Below are 15,057 nucleotides of genomic sequence, written 5' to 3' on the forward strand. Positions count from 1 at the left end.
CCCGCCAGAGGGGCGGGGCGCGGCTGCGCGGCGCGCGGTCGCCATGGTGACGCACGCCGCGGCCGCGAGGACCTTTTGTGAGTCGCTCCCGGCTCCGCGGCCGCGGAGGTGTGGGAACCCGGGCTTGCGCCGGAGGGGGCGGTGGGCTCACCCATGGGCCTTTCCAAAAGCAAAGAGAAACCCAGGAAAGGTAAAGGAGGCGCAGGCGCTGGGCTCCCCGCGTCTCCGCCCCTCGGCGCGGGCCCAGGGCGGGGCTGGGCTGGGCGGGGCGGTGCGAGCGCAGGCGCCAGGCTCGGCCCGGTGCGAACCGTTCCTGCCGCCGAGTCCGCCACGGACGGCGCGTTTCCCACCTGAGGCGGTTACGGAAACGCAGAGACTCGAGACTTGAAGCCAGCTTATTCTGGACCCACGCAGGCGACTGAAGACGATGGGACCCACTGCCCTGCATTCGGTAAGTCCCGGGTCTAACGGATGATCCATATATTTCAGGTGAGGAGCAAAAGAAGGGATCCACCTATTCAGTTCCAAAATCTAAGGAGAAGTTGATGGAGAAGCATTCCCAGGAAGCGAGGCAGGCAGACAGGGAGTCGGAGAAGCCTGTGGACAGCTTCCACCCTGGGGCCGGGACAGCCAAGCACTCGCCGCCGGCAGCTTCGCTGGAAGGTAGGAGACGGCGGGAGGGAGCGAAGCGAGGTCAGCGGCTTGGAGGATCTGGGGCTGGGGTGAGGAGCCTACTCTAAGACCCTACCGGATGGACACTAGTAGCAGGCACGCGCCGTAAAGATGAAACTGGTTTGTTTTGGGAACTTTATGTAGGAGGTAAATATCCAGAAATCTTGGTTGAAAACATAAGTTTAATGAAAATGTAGGTCAGTTCCCGAGTGATAAGTGCGTACCAGGTGGTCGAGGGGCTGGGGCAGTGTGCGTGTGTCTCACCTGAGGTTCTCCTCGAGGGCTGGGTATCTTGGTGCCACTGAGAATCCCTGAGCCTCCGCACACTGGAACAGAGCCTTGGGAGGCCGTCCCAAGTTGGACTGTAGCTCTCCGAGGGCTGTGGGGATAAGTACATTGCGGAGGGTGACCGAGGAGTAGAACCTGGGTGCGACGAAGGTGTCTTTTATAACAGCCTAGTGTGGCCAGACCTTTGGGGGTGTGTGGGGAAGATGAGGCACCAATACTAGGAAGAAGCTAGAATACAAAGTTTTCCATCAGTTTTACCACGTGGAGCTGGAAGCGTTAAATATTTTAAACAACGGAGGTGCTGCCTGGGGCGGTAGTTCACACCTGTCCTCCCAGTTATTTGGCCGAGGCAGGAGGATCTTTTGAGCCCAAGACCAGCTTGGGCAACATAGTGAGACCCTGTCTCTACAAAAAATAAATATTTAAAAATAAAAAACCAGGGCGGCATGATGGGGTCTGTGCCTACCAACAGGGGAAGCCAGTTCGCAGGGGAGGTGGCCCGGTCAGAGACCCATTGCTGTGGCCCAGTGGGAGCCAGCAAGGCCTTGCAGTAGGAATTGCAGAAGGGTCAGGCAGGGAGAACCCGCAGAGCCTGCCGTCCGAGGAGACTGGGGGCCTGTGCCAGGAGGAAGTGTTTAAGTTTCATCACAAGAATGAACCACTCGGCTGGGTGCAGTGGCTCACGCCTGTAATCCCAGCACTTTGGGAGGCCGAGGCGTGTGGATTACTTAAGGTCAGGAGTTCAAGACCAGCCTGGCCAACATGGTGAAACCCTGTCTCTACTAAAAATACAAAAATTAGCTGGGCGTGGTGGCATGTGCCTGTAATCCCAGCTACTCGGGAGGCTGAGGCAGGAGAATTGCTCGAACCTTGAACCGGGACCCGGGAGGCAGAAGTAGCGGTGAGCGAGATCGCACCACTGCACTCCAGCCTGGGCTACAGAGTGAGACTCTGTCTCAAAAAAAAAAAAAAAAAAAAAAAAGGAAGGAAAGAACCACTCGGGTCAGACAAGAAAGAATGTCAGGGGGATGACTGGCCTGCTAGGCAGAGGAGCTGGGCCTGGACTGCTTCACACTGACACGCTTGTAGGATCAAGGGCTGGAAGTAGGAGGCTCTGGGCCTTGGACTTGGAAGAAAGACCTGGATTTGAATTCCCAACTTTGGAACCTCCCACTGGAGGGTGGAACCCCTCACTGGAGGGCGGAACCCCCCACCGGAGGATGGAACCCTGCAGGAATAGCATCACCCTAGGGTGGCAGTTTGGAAAATGCTACCTGTCACGGTGCTTTTAGCTGAAAGTTACAGAAAAGCTCACTAAACACAGCTTTAACACAGAGATTTAATGTCTCACGAATGCAGGGTCAGAGGTGGAGCTTCCAGGTTGGCTTGTTAGCACAACAGTGACATCAAAGACTTTGTGTGTCTCTTCTTGACCACTCTCAGTGTCCACAGCCCCCGATGAGTGTACAGCCCCCCACACGCAGGCAGGACTGCGTCTACTGCAAAGGCATTGTTCCTTGCTTCATATTAGCAAGGAAACCTTTCCCAGGAAGGCTTCGCCTGCCCAGCCTCTGCAGGACTCATTCAATGGTGCAAATTCACCAGGGGCTGGAGGGAGCTGTGAAGCATGGGAGTGGGCAGGACCTCTGCCAGTAATGGAAGTGGGGGAAGGAGGACCGCCTGTTGGAAGGGCCCCAGCAGTGTCTGTCACACCAGAGGGTGGGGGAGGAAGGTGGACATGAAGGGAAAACAGCAGAGCAAGAGTGAGAACAGAGTTTCAGCAGAGAAAATGAAGTGTGCATGCTCTCCATGCAGTGACGGGCTGAGCGACAGTGAGGAGCAGGCTGCTGACTCCCTTGCCACACCGTGAAGGAGTCCCGAAAGTGGGATACTGAGTGAGACAAGCCAGAGGAAAGACCACTCGTATTGCAGTTCCCTTTCCATGGAATGTCCAGAAAAGGCACATTTACAGACAGAAGCAGATGAGTGGTTGCTGGGCAGAAATGGGGGCCGGCCATAGCTGAGCACAAGAGGACTTTGGAGGGTGATGGAAATGGTTTTCGACCTGAATCTGAACATGGGAAGCACTGCAGTTTAGTAGTCCTGGTCCCTAAGCCCTTCCAGCCCAGGAGCCAGACCTGGGAGCAAACAAGCCGTTAGTGATTCCAGGCTCTGGCTGGAACCTTGAGTCTTCTCAGCTTGGGGCATGCACCTCAGGGGGAGCCAGCATCAGTGTCCAGCCCCAAGAGCTGCCCTCTAAGTCTCAGTGAGTCTTCAGATGCCTGCAACTGCCTGGACAACCACACGTGATACCTGTCCTGCCAAACGTGTCCTGAACCCATAAAATCCAGAGAAAAGAAAATCGTTGTTTTAAGCTGCTGAGGTTTGGGGTAAGTTACTATGAAGCAGTAGTGAGAAGAACAGAAGGGCCATGATGGGGAGAAAGTTTGGCCATAAGTTAATCATTGTGGCAGCTGTTAGGATATTGATGTGGCTTGGCTGTGTCCTCACCCAAATCTCATTTTGAATTCCCACATGTGGGAGGAACTGGGTGGGAGGTGATTGAATTATGGGGGCAGGTCTTTCCTGTGCTGTTTTCGTGATAGTGAATGAGTCTCACGAGATCCGATGGTTTTAAAAATGGGAGTTTCCTGCATAAGCTCTCTCTCTGCCTGCTGCCATCCATGTAAGATGTGACTCGCTCCTCCCTACCTTCCACCGTGATTGTGAGGCGTCCCCAGCCATGTGGAACTGTAAGTCCATTAAACCTTTTTCCTGTGTAAATTATTCAGTCTCTGGTATGTCTTTATTAGCAGCATGAAAACGGACTAATACAGATAGATGTATTATACTGTTACCCCTACTACTTCTGTATATGCTTAAATTTTTGCATTACAAAATTCACAAACATACAAACATTATAGAGAACTAACATCACAGATTTACAGTCACCTTATTCCACAATGTTGGAAATTCTACCACAAATAAAAAACTTGAAAAAAAAAGGAGGGGATGTTAGAAGGAAATCTAAGCGACCTAGACCTGGGCTCAGTCACGCCTGAGACAGTCAGATGGGGTGTTTGAGGATGAGTCAGTGTTAATTTTCTCAGACCTGGGCTCCGTCACTCCTGAGACGGTCAGATTGGGTATTTGAGGATGAGTCAGTGTTAATTTTCTTAGATGTGGGAATGCTATTATAGTTACGCTAAAACACAATCCCTATCTAATAAAGAAATACACTGCAACATTTATGGGTAAAATCATATGTCTGAAATTCCTTAAAGATACTCAGGATGCCAGGCATGGTGGCTCATGCTGTAATCCCAGCACTTTGGGAGGCCGAGACGGGTGGATCACTTGAGGTCAGGAGTTCGAGACCAGCATGGCCAACATGGTGAAACCCTGTCTCTACAAAAAATACAAAAAAATTAGCTGGGTGTGGTGGTGCACACCTGTAATTCCAGCTACTTTGGTGGCTGAAGCAAGAGAATCGCTTGAACCCAGGAAGCAGAGGTTGCAGTGAGCCACGATCATCCCACTGTACTCCAGCCTGGGCAATAGAGCGAGACTCTATCTCAAAAAAAAAAAAAAAAAAAAGATACTCAGGAAAAAAACGAAGAAAGAACAAGATAACAAAATACTGATTGAAGCTGAGTGCTCTATAGGTGCAGGTGCTCATTCACTATTCTATTTTCTTGTGTGTTTGAACACTTTTTTTTTTTTTTGAAATGGAGTTTCCTTCTTGTTGCCCAGGCTGGAGTGCAATGGCATGATCTCGGGTCTCAACTCACTGTAGCCTCCGCCTCCCAAGTTCAAGCGATTCTCCTGCCTCAGCCTCCCAAGTAGCTGGGATTACAGGTGCCCGCCATTACCCCCAGCTAATTTTTTTTGTATTTTTAGTAGAGATGGGGTTTCGCCACGTTGGCTAGGCTGGCCTCAAACTCCTGGCTTCAGCTGATCCACCCGCCTCGGCCTCCCAAAGTGCTGAGATCACAGGCGTGAGCCACCGCACCTGGCCTCCCAGAGCCCTGGGATCACAGGTGTGAGCCACCGCGCCCAGCCTGTTTGAACACTTTTGTGACGTTTTGTTGTTTGTTTGTTTTGAGACAGAGTCTTGCTCTGTTGCCCAGGCTGGAGTGCAGTGGCACAATCTTGGCTCATTGCGACTTCCGCCTCCCGGGTTCAAGCAATTCTTCTGCCTCAGCCTCCCGAGTAGCTGGGACTACAGGTGTGCGCCACCATGCCTGGGCAATTTTTGTATTTTTAGTAGAGACGGGGTTTCACCATGTTGGTCAGGCTGGTCTCAAACTCCTGACTTTGTGGTCCACCCGCCTCGGCCTCCCAAAGTGCCAGTGTTACAGGTGTGAGCCACCACGCCCGGCCTGTAACATTTTCATGAAGGTAGAGTATACTTAATTGCAAGAAAATTTTGAAAAAGAAGAGAAATGGAACACTTCTATTGGCTATTAAAAAATACCATGTTGAGTGAAAAAAGCCAATCCCAGAAGGTCACATGCTGTATGATTCCATTTTTTTTTTTTTTTTTTTTAGGCTGGAGTGCAAATGGCACGATCTTGGCTCACTGCAACCTCGGCCTCCCAGGTTCAAGCAATTCTACCTCAGCCTCCGGAGTAGCTGGGACTACAGGCATGCGCCACCATGCCCAGCTAATCTTTGTATTTTTAGTAGCGATGGGGTTTCTCCATGTTGGTCAGGCTGGTCTCAAACTCCCGACCTCAGGTGATCCACTTGCCTCGGCCTCCCGAAATGCTAGGATTACAGGCGTGAGCCACCATACCCGGCTGTGATTCCATTTCTGTAACATTCTCTGAATGACAAAATTATAGACAGGGAGGACAGATTGTTGATTGCTAGGGCTTTGGGGTTGGGGTAGGAAGTGAGTGGGTCTGTGAAGGGCAGGGCTTTGGGGTTGGGGTGGGGAGTGGGTGTGTCTGAAGGGCAGCAGGAGGAAGATGGGATTGTTGGTTTTGGTGGTGATTGATTAAATGGCGTAGCTGTACATACACTCATAGTACCAGAGTCCATTTCCTCGTGTTGATAATGGTACTATAGTTATATAAAACGTTCGCTTTGGGAGCCAAGGACAGTGGCTCCCGCCTGTAATTTCAGAACTTTGGGAAGCCTAGGCAGGCAGATCACTTGAGCCCAGAAGTTCAAGACCAGCCTGGGCAACATGGTGAAACCCGATTTTTACAAAAAAGACAAAAATTAGCTGGGTATAGTGGAGTGTGCCTGTAGCCCCAACTAATCAGGGGCCTGAGATAGGAGGATCCCTTGACCCCAGGAGGTTGGGGCTGCAGTGAGCCAAGATCGCGCCACTGCCCTCCAGCCCTGGCGACAGAGTAAGACCCTATTTATGCTTCCTAGCAAGGAAAGACAGTACACATATTGAAGAATTTGACTGCGTTAAAATGTTAAACCTCTCCCCAAACTCTTATAAACAATTGTAAAACAAATGATAAGCTCAAAAAAAATTTACGTCTATGAGAGGCCAAAGAATATCAGTTGACTCTGGATCAGGGGCTCGGACACCTTGCTGTGGAGGCACACATCTTCCTGGAAGGCGGTTTGGTAACAAGGTGGCAGGACTCTTAAGACAGCCCACACGATCCCTGCCCCTGGGGAACAGCCATGTGTAACCCTCCCCTCCAGTGTGGGTGGAATGAGGAAGAGGGAGGTGTGTCTCTCCTGCGATTAGCTCACTCATCCATTGAGTTTGACGTCCTCAAAATGAGAGATGATCCTGGATGGGCCCGACCTGATCAGGGAAGCCAGACAGTAAAAGTGTCAGAGGCTTTTTAGGGCTCTGCAAGCTTTAAGCAAGCCCTTGCCAAAGCCAGCAAGAAAATGGGAACTTCATTCCTTGAACCAGGAATAAATTCTGCCTCCAACCGGAATGGGCTTAGAAGGGGGTCCTCCAGCTCCTCATGAGAACGCAGTGCAGCTGGCCCCTGGAATTCAGCCTGCATCCCAGCCACGCTGCACCTGCACCCCTGATGACGAATGCAGTAAGATGATAAGTGGATGTGCTGGTTTCAGCCATGAAGTTGGTGGTGATTTGTTGTGCAGCAATAGAAGTACACATAATATGTACCAAGAACCTTGGGAAGAGTCACATTTATTCTTTCTGTTTTGTTTCTGAGATGGTCTCACCCAGGCTGGAGTGCAGTGGCACCATCTTGGCTCATTGCACTCTTGACATTCTGGGCTCAAACGATTCTCCCACCTCAGCTCCCTGAGTAGCTGGGGCCACAGTGCACACCACCACACCCAGCTCATTTTTGTATTTTTTGTAGAGATGCGGTTTTGTCATGTTGCCCAGGCTGGTCTCGAACTCCAGAGGCCAAGCAATCTGCCTGCTTCAGCCTCCCAAAGTGCTGGGATTACAGGCGTGAGCCACCGCACCTGGCCCAAGATTAATATTTCTTTTTTTTTTTTTTTTTTTTGAGACGGAGTCTCGCTCTGTCGCCACCCAGGCTGGACTGCAATGGTGCATCTCTGCTCACTGCAAGCTCCGCCTCCCGGGTTCATGCCATTCTCCTGTCTCAGCCTCCCGCATAGCTGGGACTACAGGTGCCTGCCACCACGCCTGGCTAATTTTTTGTATTTTTTTTTTTTTTTAAGTAGAGATGGGGTTTCACTATGTTAACCAGAATGGTCTTAATTTCCTGACCTCGTGATCTGCCCGCATCGGCCTCCCAAGGTGCTGGGATTACAGGCGTGAGCCACTGCATCTGGCCTAATATTTCTAAATGAAGAAACTATACTCTGAGGAAGATGAAATAAGTCTTGTTTTAGACTAGAAAATTTCAATAGTGTAAATATGTTAACTTCTGTAAAATCAGTCAACACCAAGTCAAAACACAACAGATCTTTTGGGAATATGAGCAGATTATTCAAAGGTTCATCTAAAGAATAAAAATGAGGCCAAGTGTAGTGATTCATGCCTGTAATCCCGGCACTTTGGAGGCCGAGACAGGTGGATCACTTGAGGTCAGGAGTTCAAGACCAGCCTGGCCAACATGATGAAAGCCCATCTCTACTAAAAATACAAAAATTAGCTAGGCGTGGTGATGGGTGCCTGTAGTGCCAGCTACTTGGGGAGGCTGGGGCAGGAGAATCACTTGAACCTGGGAGGTAGAGGTTGTAGTGAGCCAAAATTGTGCCACTCCACTCCAGCCTGGGCGACAAGAGTGAGAGTGCATCTCAAAGTAAATAAATGAATAAAAATGAAAGCAGTAGGAAACATCTGGAAAACCAGAGGCAAGAGGGGGTCGGGCCCTCTGATACTCAAGTAGGTTAGAGTAAAAAAAAGCCAGATATGGTGATGTGGGAATATATGGTCCCATAGGTGGGATCTGTGGTTCCAGCTACTCAGTGAAGTCCGAGGATCACTTGGGCCTGGGAGGTTAGGACTGTAGTTTGCTATGATCACATCCACGAATAGCCACTGCGCTCCTTCCTGGGCTACAGAGTGAGACCCTGTCTCTAAAAATGGAAGAAAAGGGCCGGCACAGTGGTTCATGGCTGCTGTAATCCCAGCGCTTTGGGAGGGTGAAGTGGGAGAATAACTTGAGCCTGAGAGTTCGAGACCAGCCTGGGCAACATGGCAAAACCGTGTCTCTACAAAAAATTTTAAAATTAGGTGGGTGTGGTGGTGTGTAGGGTCCAGCCCCACACAGTCGGTGGGTTTTCTCCCCATGTGTGGAGATGAGAGAGAGCGTAGAAATAAAGACACAAGGCAAAGAGATAAAAGACAGCTGGGCCTGGGGGACCACTACCACCAAGCCGTGGAGACCGGTAGTGGCCCCAAATGCCAGGCTGCACTGATATTTATTGGATACAAGACAAAGGGGCAGGGTAAGGAGTATGAGCCATCTCCAATGATAGGTAAGGTCATGTGGGTCACATGTCCACTGGACAGGGGGCCCTTCCCTGCCTGGCAGCCAAGGCAGAGAGAGAGGAGACACAGAGACAGCTTACGCCGTTATTTCGGCATATCAGAGACTTTTAGTACTTTCACTAATTTGCTACTGCTATCTAAAAGGCAGAGCCAGGTGTACAGGATGGAACATGAAGGTGGACTAGGAGCGTGACCACTGAAGCACAGCATCACAGGGAGACGATTAGGCCTCTGGATAACTGCGGGCAAGCCTGACTGACGTCAGGCCCTCCACAAGAGGTGGAGGAGCAGAGTTTTCTCTAAACTCCTCCGGGGAAAGGGAGACTCCCTTTCCCGGTCTGCTAAGTAGTGGGTGTTTTTCCTTGACACTGACGCTACTGCTAGACCATGGTCTGCTTGGCAACGGGCGTCTTACCAGACGCTGGCGTTACCGCTAGACCAAGGAGCCCTCTGGTGGCCCTGTCTGGGCATAACAGAAGGCTCACACTCTTCTCTTCTGGTCACTTCTCACCATGTCCCCCCAGCTCCTGTCTCTGTATGACCTGGTTTTTCCTAGGTTATGATTGTAGAGCGAGGATTATTATAATATTGGAATAAAGAGTAATTGCTACAAATTAATTAATGATATTCATATATAATCATGTCTGTGATCTAGATCTAGTATAACTATTCTTATTTTATATATTTTATTACACTGGAACAGCTCGTGCCCTCGGTCTCTTGCCTCGGCACCTGGGTGACTTGCCGCCCACAGTGGTGCGTGCTGGTGGTCCCAGCTACTTGGAAGGCTGAAGTGGGAGGATCATTTGAGCCCAGGAAGTTGAGGCTTCAGTGAGCCATGATCATGCCACAGCATTTCAGCCTGGGCCACAGACCAAGATCCTGTCTCAAAAAGAAAAAGGGATATCTCTCAGTGCTTAGTGCAGCTGTGGGTCATTCGGCAGCTGACACAGATGAGGCTATGTAAGGCAGCACTGCAGGCAGAGGGGGAGGCCAAGGCCTGAATACCCTGTCTGACTAGCCTTAGGCGGGTGACTTGGCCTCTCTGCCTCCCCCATCTGGTTAGCCTTGGGCAGTCGAGTTGGCCTCCGTGTCTCCCCTGTTTGACTAGCCTTGGGCAGATGGCTTGGCTTGTCTGTACCTCAGTTTTGTCTGAAATATGGGTTGTCAGAGACCTATAGCAGAAGCTGCTGTGTGTCATTATTCACTGTTCTAGGGCTCAGAACAGGCACGCGATAAAAGCCAGCACCGTTGGCCGGGCGCAGTGGCTCACGCCTGTAATCCCAGCACTTTGGGAGGCCAAGGCAGGTAGATCACCTGAGGTCGGGAGTTCAAGACCAGCCTGGCCAACATGGAGAAACCCTGTCTCTACTAATAATACAAAAATTCCCCGGGTGTGGTGGCAGGAGCCTGTAGTCCCAGTTGCTCAGGAGGCTGAGGCAGGAGAATCACTTGAACTCAGGAGGTGGAGGTTGCAGTGAGCCGAGATCACACCACTGCACTCCAGCCTGGGTGACAGAGCGAGACTCCGTCTCAAAAACTAAGAAGAAGATTAATAATAAACCAGCACTGCCATTGTCTGCAGTCCATCCTACCTCGCATCCAGGTTCGTGAGCTACCAAGTGTCCCCACAAAGCTGTAAAACAACATGGCCACTGTAGTTACGTTTCTGTAAAAAGGTGACTGAGTCTTCTAACCCTGTACCACACATATGTGTGCAGAGAGAGCCAGCTCCATCCTGCTCTCCCAGAAGCCTGAACAGCTGTGCCTGAGCTCGTAGCAGTGGCACTCCAGGAAGGGGGCAGGCGGCTGTGCCCGAGCTCGTAGCAGTGGCACTCCAGGAAGGGGGCGGGCGGCTGTGCCCGAGCTCGTAGCAGTGGCACTCCAGGAAGGGGGCGGGCGGCTGTGCCCGAGCTCGTAGCAGTGGCACTCCAGGAAGGGGGCGGGCGGCTGTGCCCGAGCTCGTAGCAGTGGCACTCCAGGAAGGGGGCGGGCGGCTGTGTCTGGGCTCGTAGCAGTGGCACTCCAGGAAGGGGGCGGGCGGCTGTGTCTGAGCTCGTTGCAGTGGCACTCCAGGAAGGGGGTGGGCGGCTGTGCCCGAGCTTGTAGCAGTGGCACTCCAGGAAGGGGCGGCCGGCCAGCCAGGAGAGCAGCCGGCGAAGGAGCACTTTTGCTTTGTACGTGGCAACGCTCGGCAGGCTCAGCAGTTTCACAGGTCTCAGGCATTCCTTGTAACCTTAACAGGTTTAAGAAAATGTGAGCAACATCAGACATGTCCATTTCTAGAACATTCTAGTGGATGAAGTTCTGTACAGAGGGCTTTACCAGATTTAGAGACCTTTGGAGTGGAAATGATGTCTCTGAACCTTGAGCTCTGAGGCGGTTCCTGCCTGGACGTGTGCCCTCCCTCCTTCCTGTGCTGGTCGCCCTGACACCATCCTGCCACGGATAGTGGAAGTGTTTCTCCTGTTTTCTTCCCTGAAAAGGGTGTCCAGCATCAGCAACCCTCATGGCTGAGTTGCACATCCCTTAAGCCCTGGAATGTTCATGGACAGTTTTGATCACTTTTGGACTCACCCATTTCTTCTGCTAACCATACATCTAATTCCTTTACTCTGACCAATGGCAGGAGGTGTGTGCATCGTGGAAGGAGCTTTCCACACATCTACTAAATGCCTGGATGTTTTTTCCTCTAGAGAAACCTGATGTAAAGCAAAAGTCCAGCAGGAAGAAAGTGGTCGTTCCACAGATCATCATCACGCGAGCGTCGAATGAGACGCTAGTCAGTTGCAGTTCCAGTGGGAGTGACCAGCAGAGAACCATTCGGGAGCCGGAGGACTGGGGCCCCTACCGGCGGCACAGGAACCCCAGTACAGCAGACGCCTATAATTCACATCTCAAAGAATAAACAAGCACCTTTGCATGGCACTCGCTACTCCCTGCGATAGGCGTCTCAGGAACAGCCGCCTCACCCTGTGAGAAGCCGAGGCCCCTTCTCCAGTGCTCTCGGGGAGGTTGCACCAGGCCCACCCCACCCTGTGAGAAACTGCAGCCCCCTTCTCCAATGCTCTCGGGGAGGGTGCACGAGGGCTGCCCCACTCTGTAAGAAGCCATGGCCCCCTTCTCCAGTGCTCTCGGGGAGGGTGCACCAGGGCTGCCCCACCCTGTGAGAAGCCGCCGCCCCCTTCTCCAGTGCTCTCGGGGAGGGTGCACCAGGGCTGCCCCACCCTGTGAGAAGCCGCCTCCCCCTTCTCCAGTGCTCTCGGGGAGGGTGCACCAGGGCTGCCCCACCCTGTAAGAAGCCGTGGCCCCCTTCTCCAGTGCTCTCGGGGAGGGTGCACCAGGGCTGCCCCACCCTGTGAGAAGCCGCCGCCCCCTTCTCCAGTGCTCTCGGGGAGGGTGCACCAGGGCTGCCCCACCCTATAAGAAGCCATGGCCCCCTTCTCCAGTGCTTTCGGGGAGTGTGCACCAGGCCCGCCCCACCTTGTGAGAAGCCGTGGCCCCCTTCTCCAGTGCTCTCAGGGAGGGTGCACCAGGCCTGCCCCCGCCTTGAGAAACTGCAGCCCCCTTCTCCATTGCTCTGGGGGAGGGTGCACCAGGCCTGCCCACCCTGTGAGAAACTGCACCCCCTTCTCCGGTGCTCTCGGGGAGGGTGCACCAGGCCCGCCCCACCCTGTGAGAAGCCATGGCCCCTTCTCCAGTGCTTTTGGGGAGGGTGCACCAGGGCCACCCCACCCTGTGAGAAGCCGTGGCCCCCTTCTCCAGTACTCTCAGGGAGGGTGCACCAGGCCCGCCCCACCCTGTGAGAAACTGCAGCCCCCTTCTCCAGTGCTTTCGGGGAGGGTGCACCAGGCCCGCCCCACCTTGTCAGAAGCCGTGGCCCCCTTCTCCAGTGCTCTCAGGGAGGGTGCACCAGGCCTGCCCCCGCCTTGAGAAACTGCAGCCCCCTTCTCCATTGCTCTGGGGGAGGGTGCACCAGGCCTGCCCACCCTGTGAGAAACTGCACCCCCTTCTCCGGTGCTCTCGGGGAGGGTGCACCAGGCCCGCCCCACCCTGTGAGAAGCCGCAGCCCGTTCTCCATTGCCATTTGGTCCTCCCTTCCCCAGAGCTGCTAGCAGCTCGGTCGAAGCAAGAGTGACTGGCTCAGAGAGCGAGCTTTGTGGTATTGATAAATGAATAAATTAGTATGTTCATGTTGGAAGTGGCTGGCTCTGCAGAGTGAGGGACAGCAGGTGGCATCTTACATTCTGATTTGTGGTGCACAGTTAAAACACTTCCCTTCGTTTCAGAAGGAGACAGTGTGAATACTTGGAAGTTATAGTGAATAAGATGCCTCCCAAACTTGAGGAAAAGGTCAGATTGTAAGAGCTAAATGTGAAGATGTAATGTTCCAGAACAAAGAGGCGCAGAGTCACTGAACGGGGCCCCAGGGCTCCTAGCTTGACTGTAATCTGAGTCAGCTTATGAAAAGGCCCCAAAGAAGAAAGTGGAATGTGTGCCGGGGACATGGGACAGCCATGGCACTGAGACTTTGGAAGTGGCCTTGCCAGCGCTGTCCTGTCTTTCTGGCCCACAGATGAGGGCTCCTGATTGTGGAAGGCCACGGAAGGGACCTGAACACGACGGCACGAGACAAGTTATCTCCTGTGACTGCTCCTCTCCAGCAACCCTCAGCTCAGGCTAGACTTTCCCCCTGTGTTGAGAATGCCCTGCCCTGTGTGGAAGCCTGATGCATTTAGTGACAGTGTGTTAGCTTTGTTAGTTTCTAGTCTGGCCAGCAGGCTTTCCATGTGACCTCCCATTGGCTTGCTTCAGTGGCCAGTGGAGCAAGGGGTGTCCACCAGAGTCCTGGACACAGACTTCTGAGGTGGCAGCGGGAGGGAGCCTGCTCCCTGCCACACACATACAATTTCTAATCCATACAGGCCTATGTAGTATATACACACATATGCAGAGCCTTAGGAATTGTGAAAGGCCAATCAAAACTTGGGGCCCTAATTTCACTCTGCCAAAAGAAAAAAAAAATAAGCTGAAAGATGAGTCACCCAAGAAACTGCTTCCTTTTTGTTCCTAAGCAGAGAGCTACCAATAAAAAGTTAAAGTTTCTCCATAGGTAGCTACTCTGTTCACCTTCTGTGAAGTGCCAAAATTTTTTTTTTATTATTATACTTTAAGTTTTAGGGTACATGTGCACAACGTGCAGGTTTGTTACATATGCATACATACGCCATGTTGGTGTGCTGCACCCATTAACTCGTCATTTACATTAGGTATTTCTCCTAATGCTTTCCCTCCCCCCTCCCCCTACCCCACGACAGGCCCCAGTGTGTGATGTTCCCCTTCCTGTGTCCAAGTGTTCTCATTGTTCAGTTCCCACCTATGAGTGAGAACATGCGGTGTTTGGTTTTTTGTCCTTGCGATAGTTTGCTGAGAATGATGGTTTCCAGCTTCACCCATGTCCCTGCAAAGGACATGAACTCATTCTTTTTTATGGCTGCATAGTATTCCATGGTGTATATGTGCCACGTTTTCTTAATCCAGTCTATCACTGATGGGCATTTGGGTTGGTTCCAAGTCTTTGCTATTGTGAATAGTGCCGCAATAAACATACGTGTGCATGTGTCTTTATAGCAGCATGATTTATAATCCTTTGGGTATATACCCAGTAATGGGATGGCTGGGTCAAATGGTATTTCTAGTTCTAGATCCCTGAGGAATCGCCACACTGTCTTCCACAATGGTTGAACTAGTTTACAGTCCCACCAACAGTGTAAAAGCGTTCCTATTTCTCCCCATCCTCTCCAGCACCTGTTTCCTGACTTTTTAATGATCGCCATTCTAACTGGTGTGAGATGGTATCTCATTGTGGTTTTGATTTGCATTTCTCTGATGGCCAGTGATGATGAGCATTTTTTCATGTGTCTGTAGGCTGCATAAATGTCTTCTTTAGAGAAGTGTCTGTTCATATCCTTCACCCACTCTATCAAAAAGTGGGTGAAGTGCCAATTTACTGAGCATGAGACAAATACATCATTGACTCCTTTTGTCTTGTGGATTCAAGGATGTGTCCACGCCCACCCTCCTTCCCCTCCAGCTCCTCCCCTTGAAATACTGAAGCCCTCAACATCATCTTTGGAGGAAGGTACAGAGTTGGCTCTCACGCGCACATCCTT

General features: G+C 51.9%; 1 protein-coding gene across 2 annotated transcripts; it reads left to right on the forward strand.

The window, feature by feature from the left end:
• Positions 1 to 6: 6 nt before the first annotated feature.
• On the forward strand, positions 7 to 11,812 carry SPATA33 (spermatogenesis associated 33). 2 transcript variants are annotated; one of them, XM_511172.9, is made up of 3 exons: positions 7 to 190; positions 490 to 663; positions 11,581 to 11,812. In XM_511172.9, exons 1-3 carry the CDS (start codon positions 154 to 156, stop codon positions 11,790 to 11,792), a joined length of 423 nt encoding a protein of 140 aa, XP_511172.5. In that variant the 5' UTR covers positions 7 to 153; the 3' UTR covers positions 11,793 to 11,812. The 2 variants fall into 2 exon arrangements, with proteins under 2 accessions (XP_511172.5, XP_009429722.2); XM_009431447.5 differs by lacking the exon at positions 11,581 to 11,812 and adding an exon at positions 2,776 to 3,747 and having other exon boundaries at positions 53 to 190.
• Positions 11,813 to 15,057: the final 3,245 nt, after the last annotated feature.

This window comes from Pan troglodytes, chromosome 18 (assembly GCF_028858775.2).
Source record: "Pan troglodytes isolate AG18354 chromosome 18, NHGRI_mPanTro3-v2.0_pri, whole genome shotgun sequence".
Classification (NCBI taxonomy): Eukaryota; Metazoa; Chordata; class Mammalia; order Primates; family Hominidae; genus Pan; species Pan troglodytes.

Coding starts and splice junctions, on each gene's coding strand:
- SPATA33 (XM_511172.9), top strand. CDS start 154: ATGGGCCTTTCCAAAAGCAAAGAGAAACCCAGGAAAG. Junction 191..489: donor CAAAGAGAAACCCAGGAAAG/GTAAAGGAGGCG, acceptor CATATATTTCAG/GTGAGGAGCAAAAGAAGGGA. Junction 664..11,580: donor GCCGGCAGCTTCGCTGGAAG/GTAGGAGACGGC, acceptor TTTTTCCTCTAG/AGAAACCTGATGTAAAGCAA.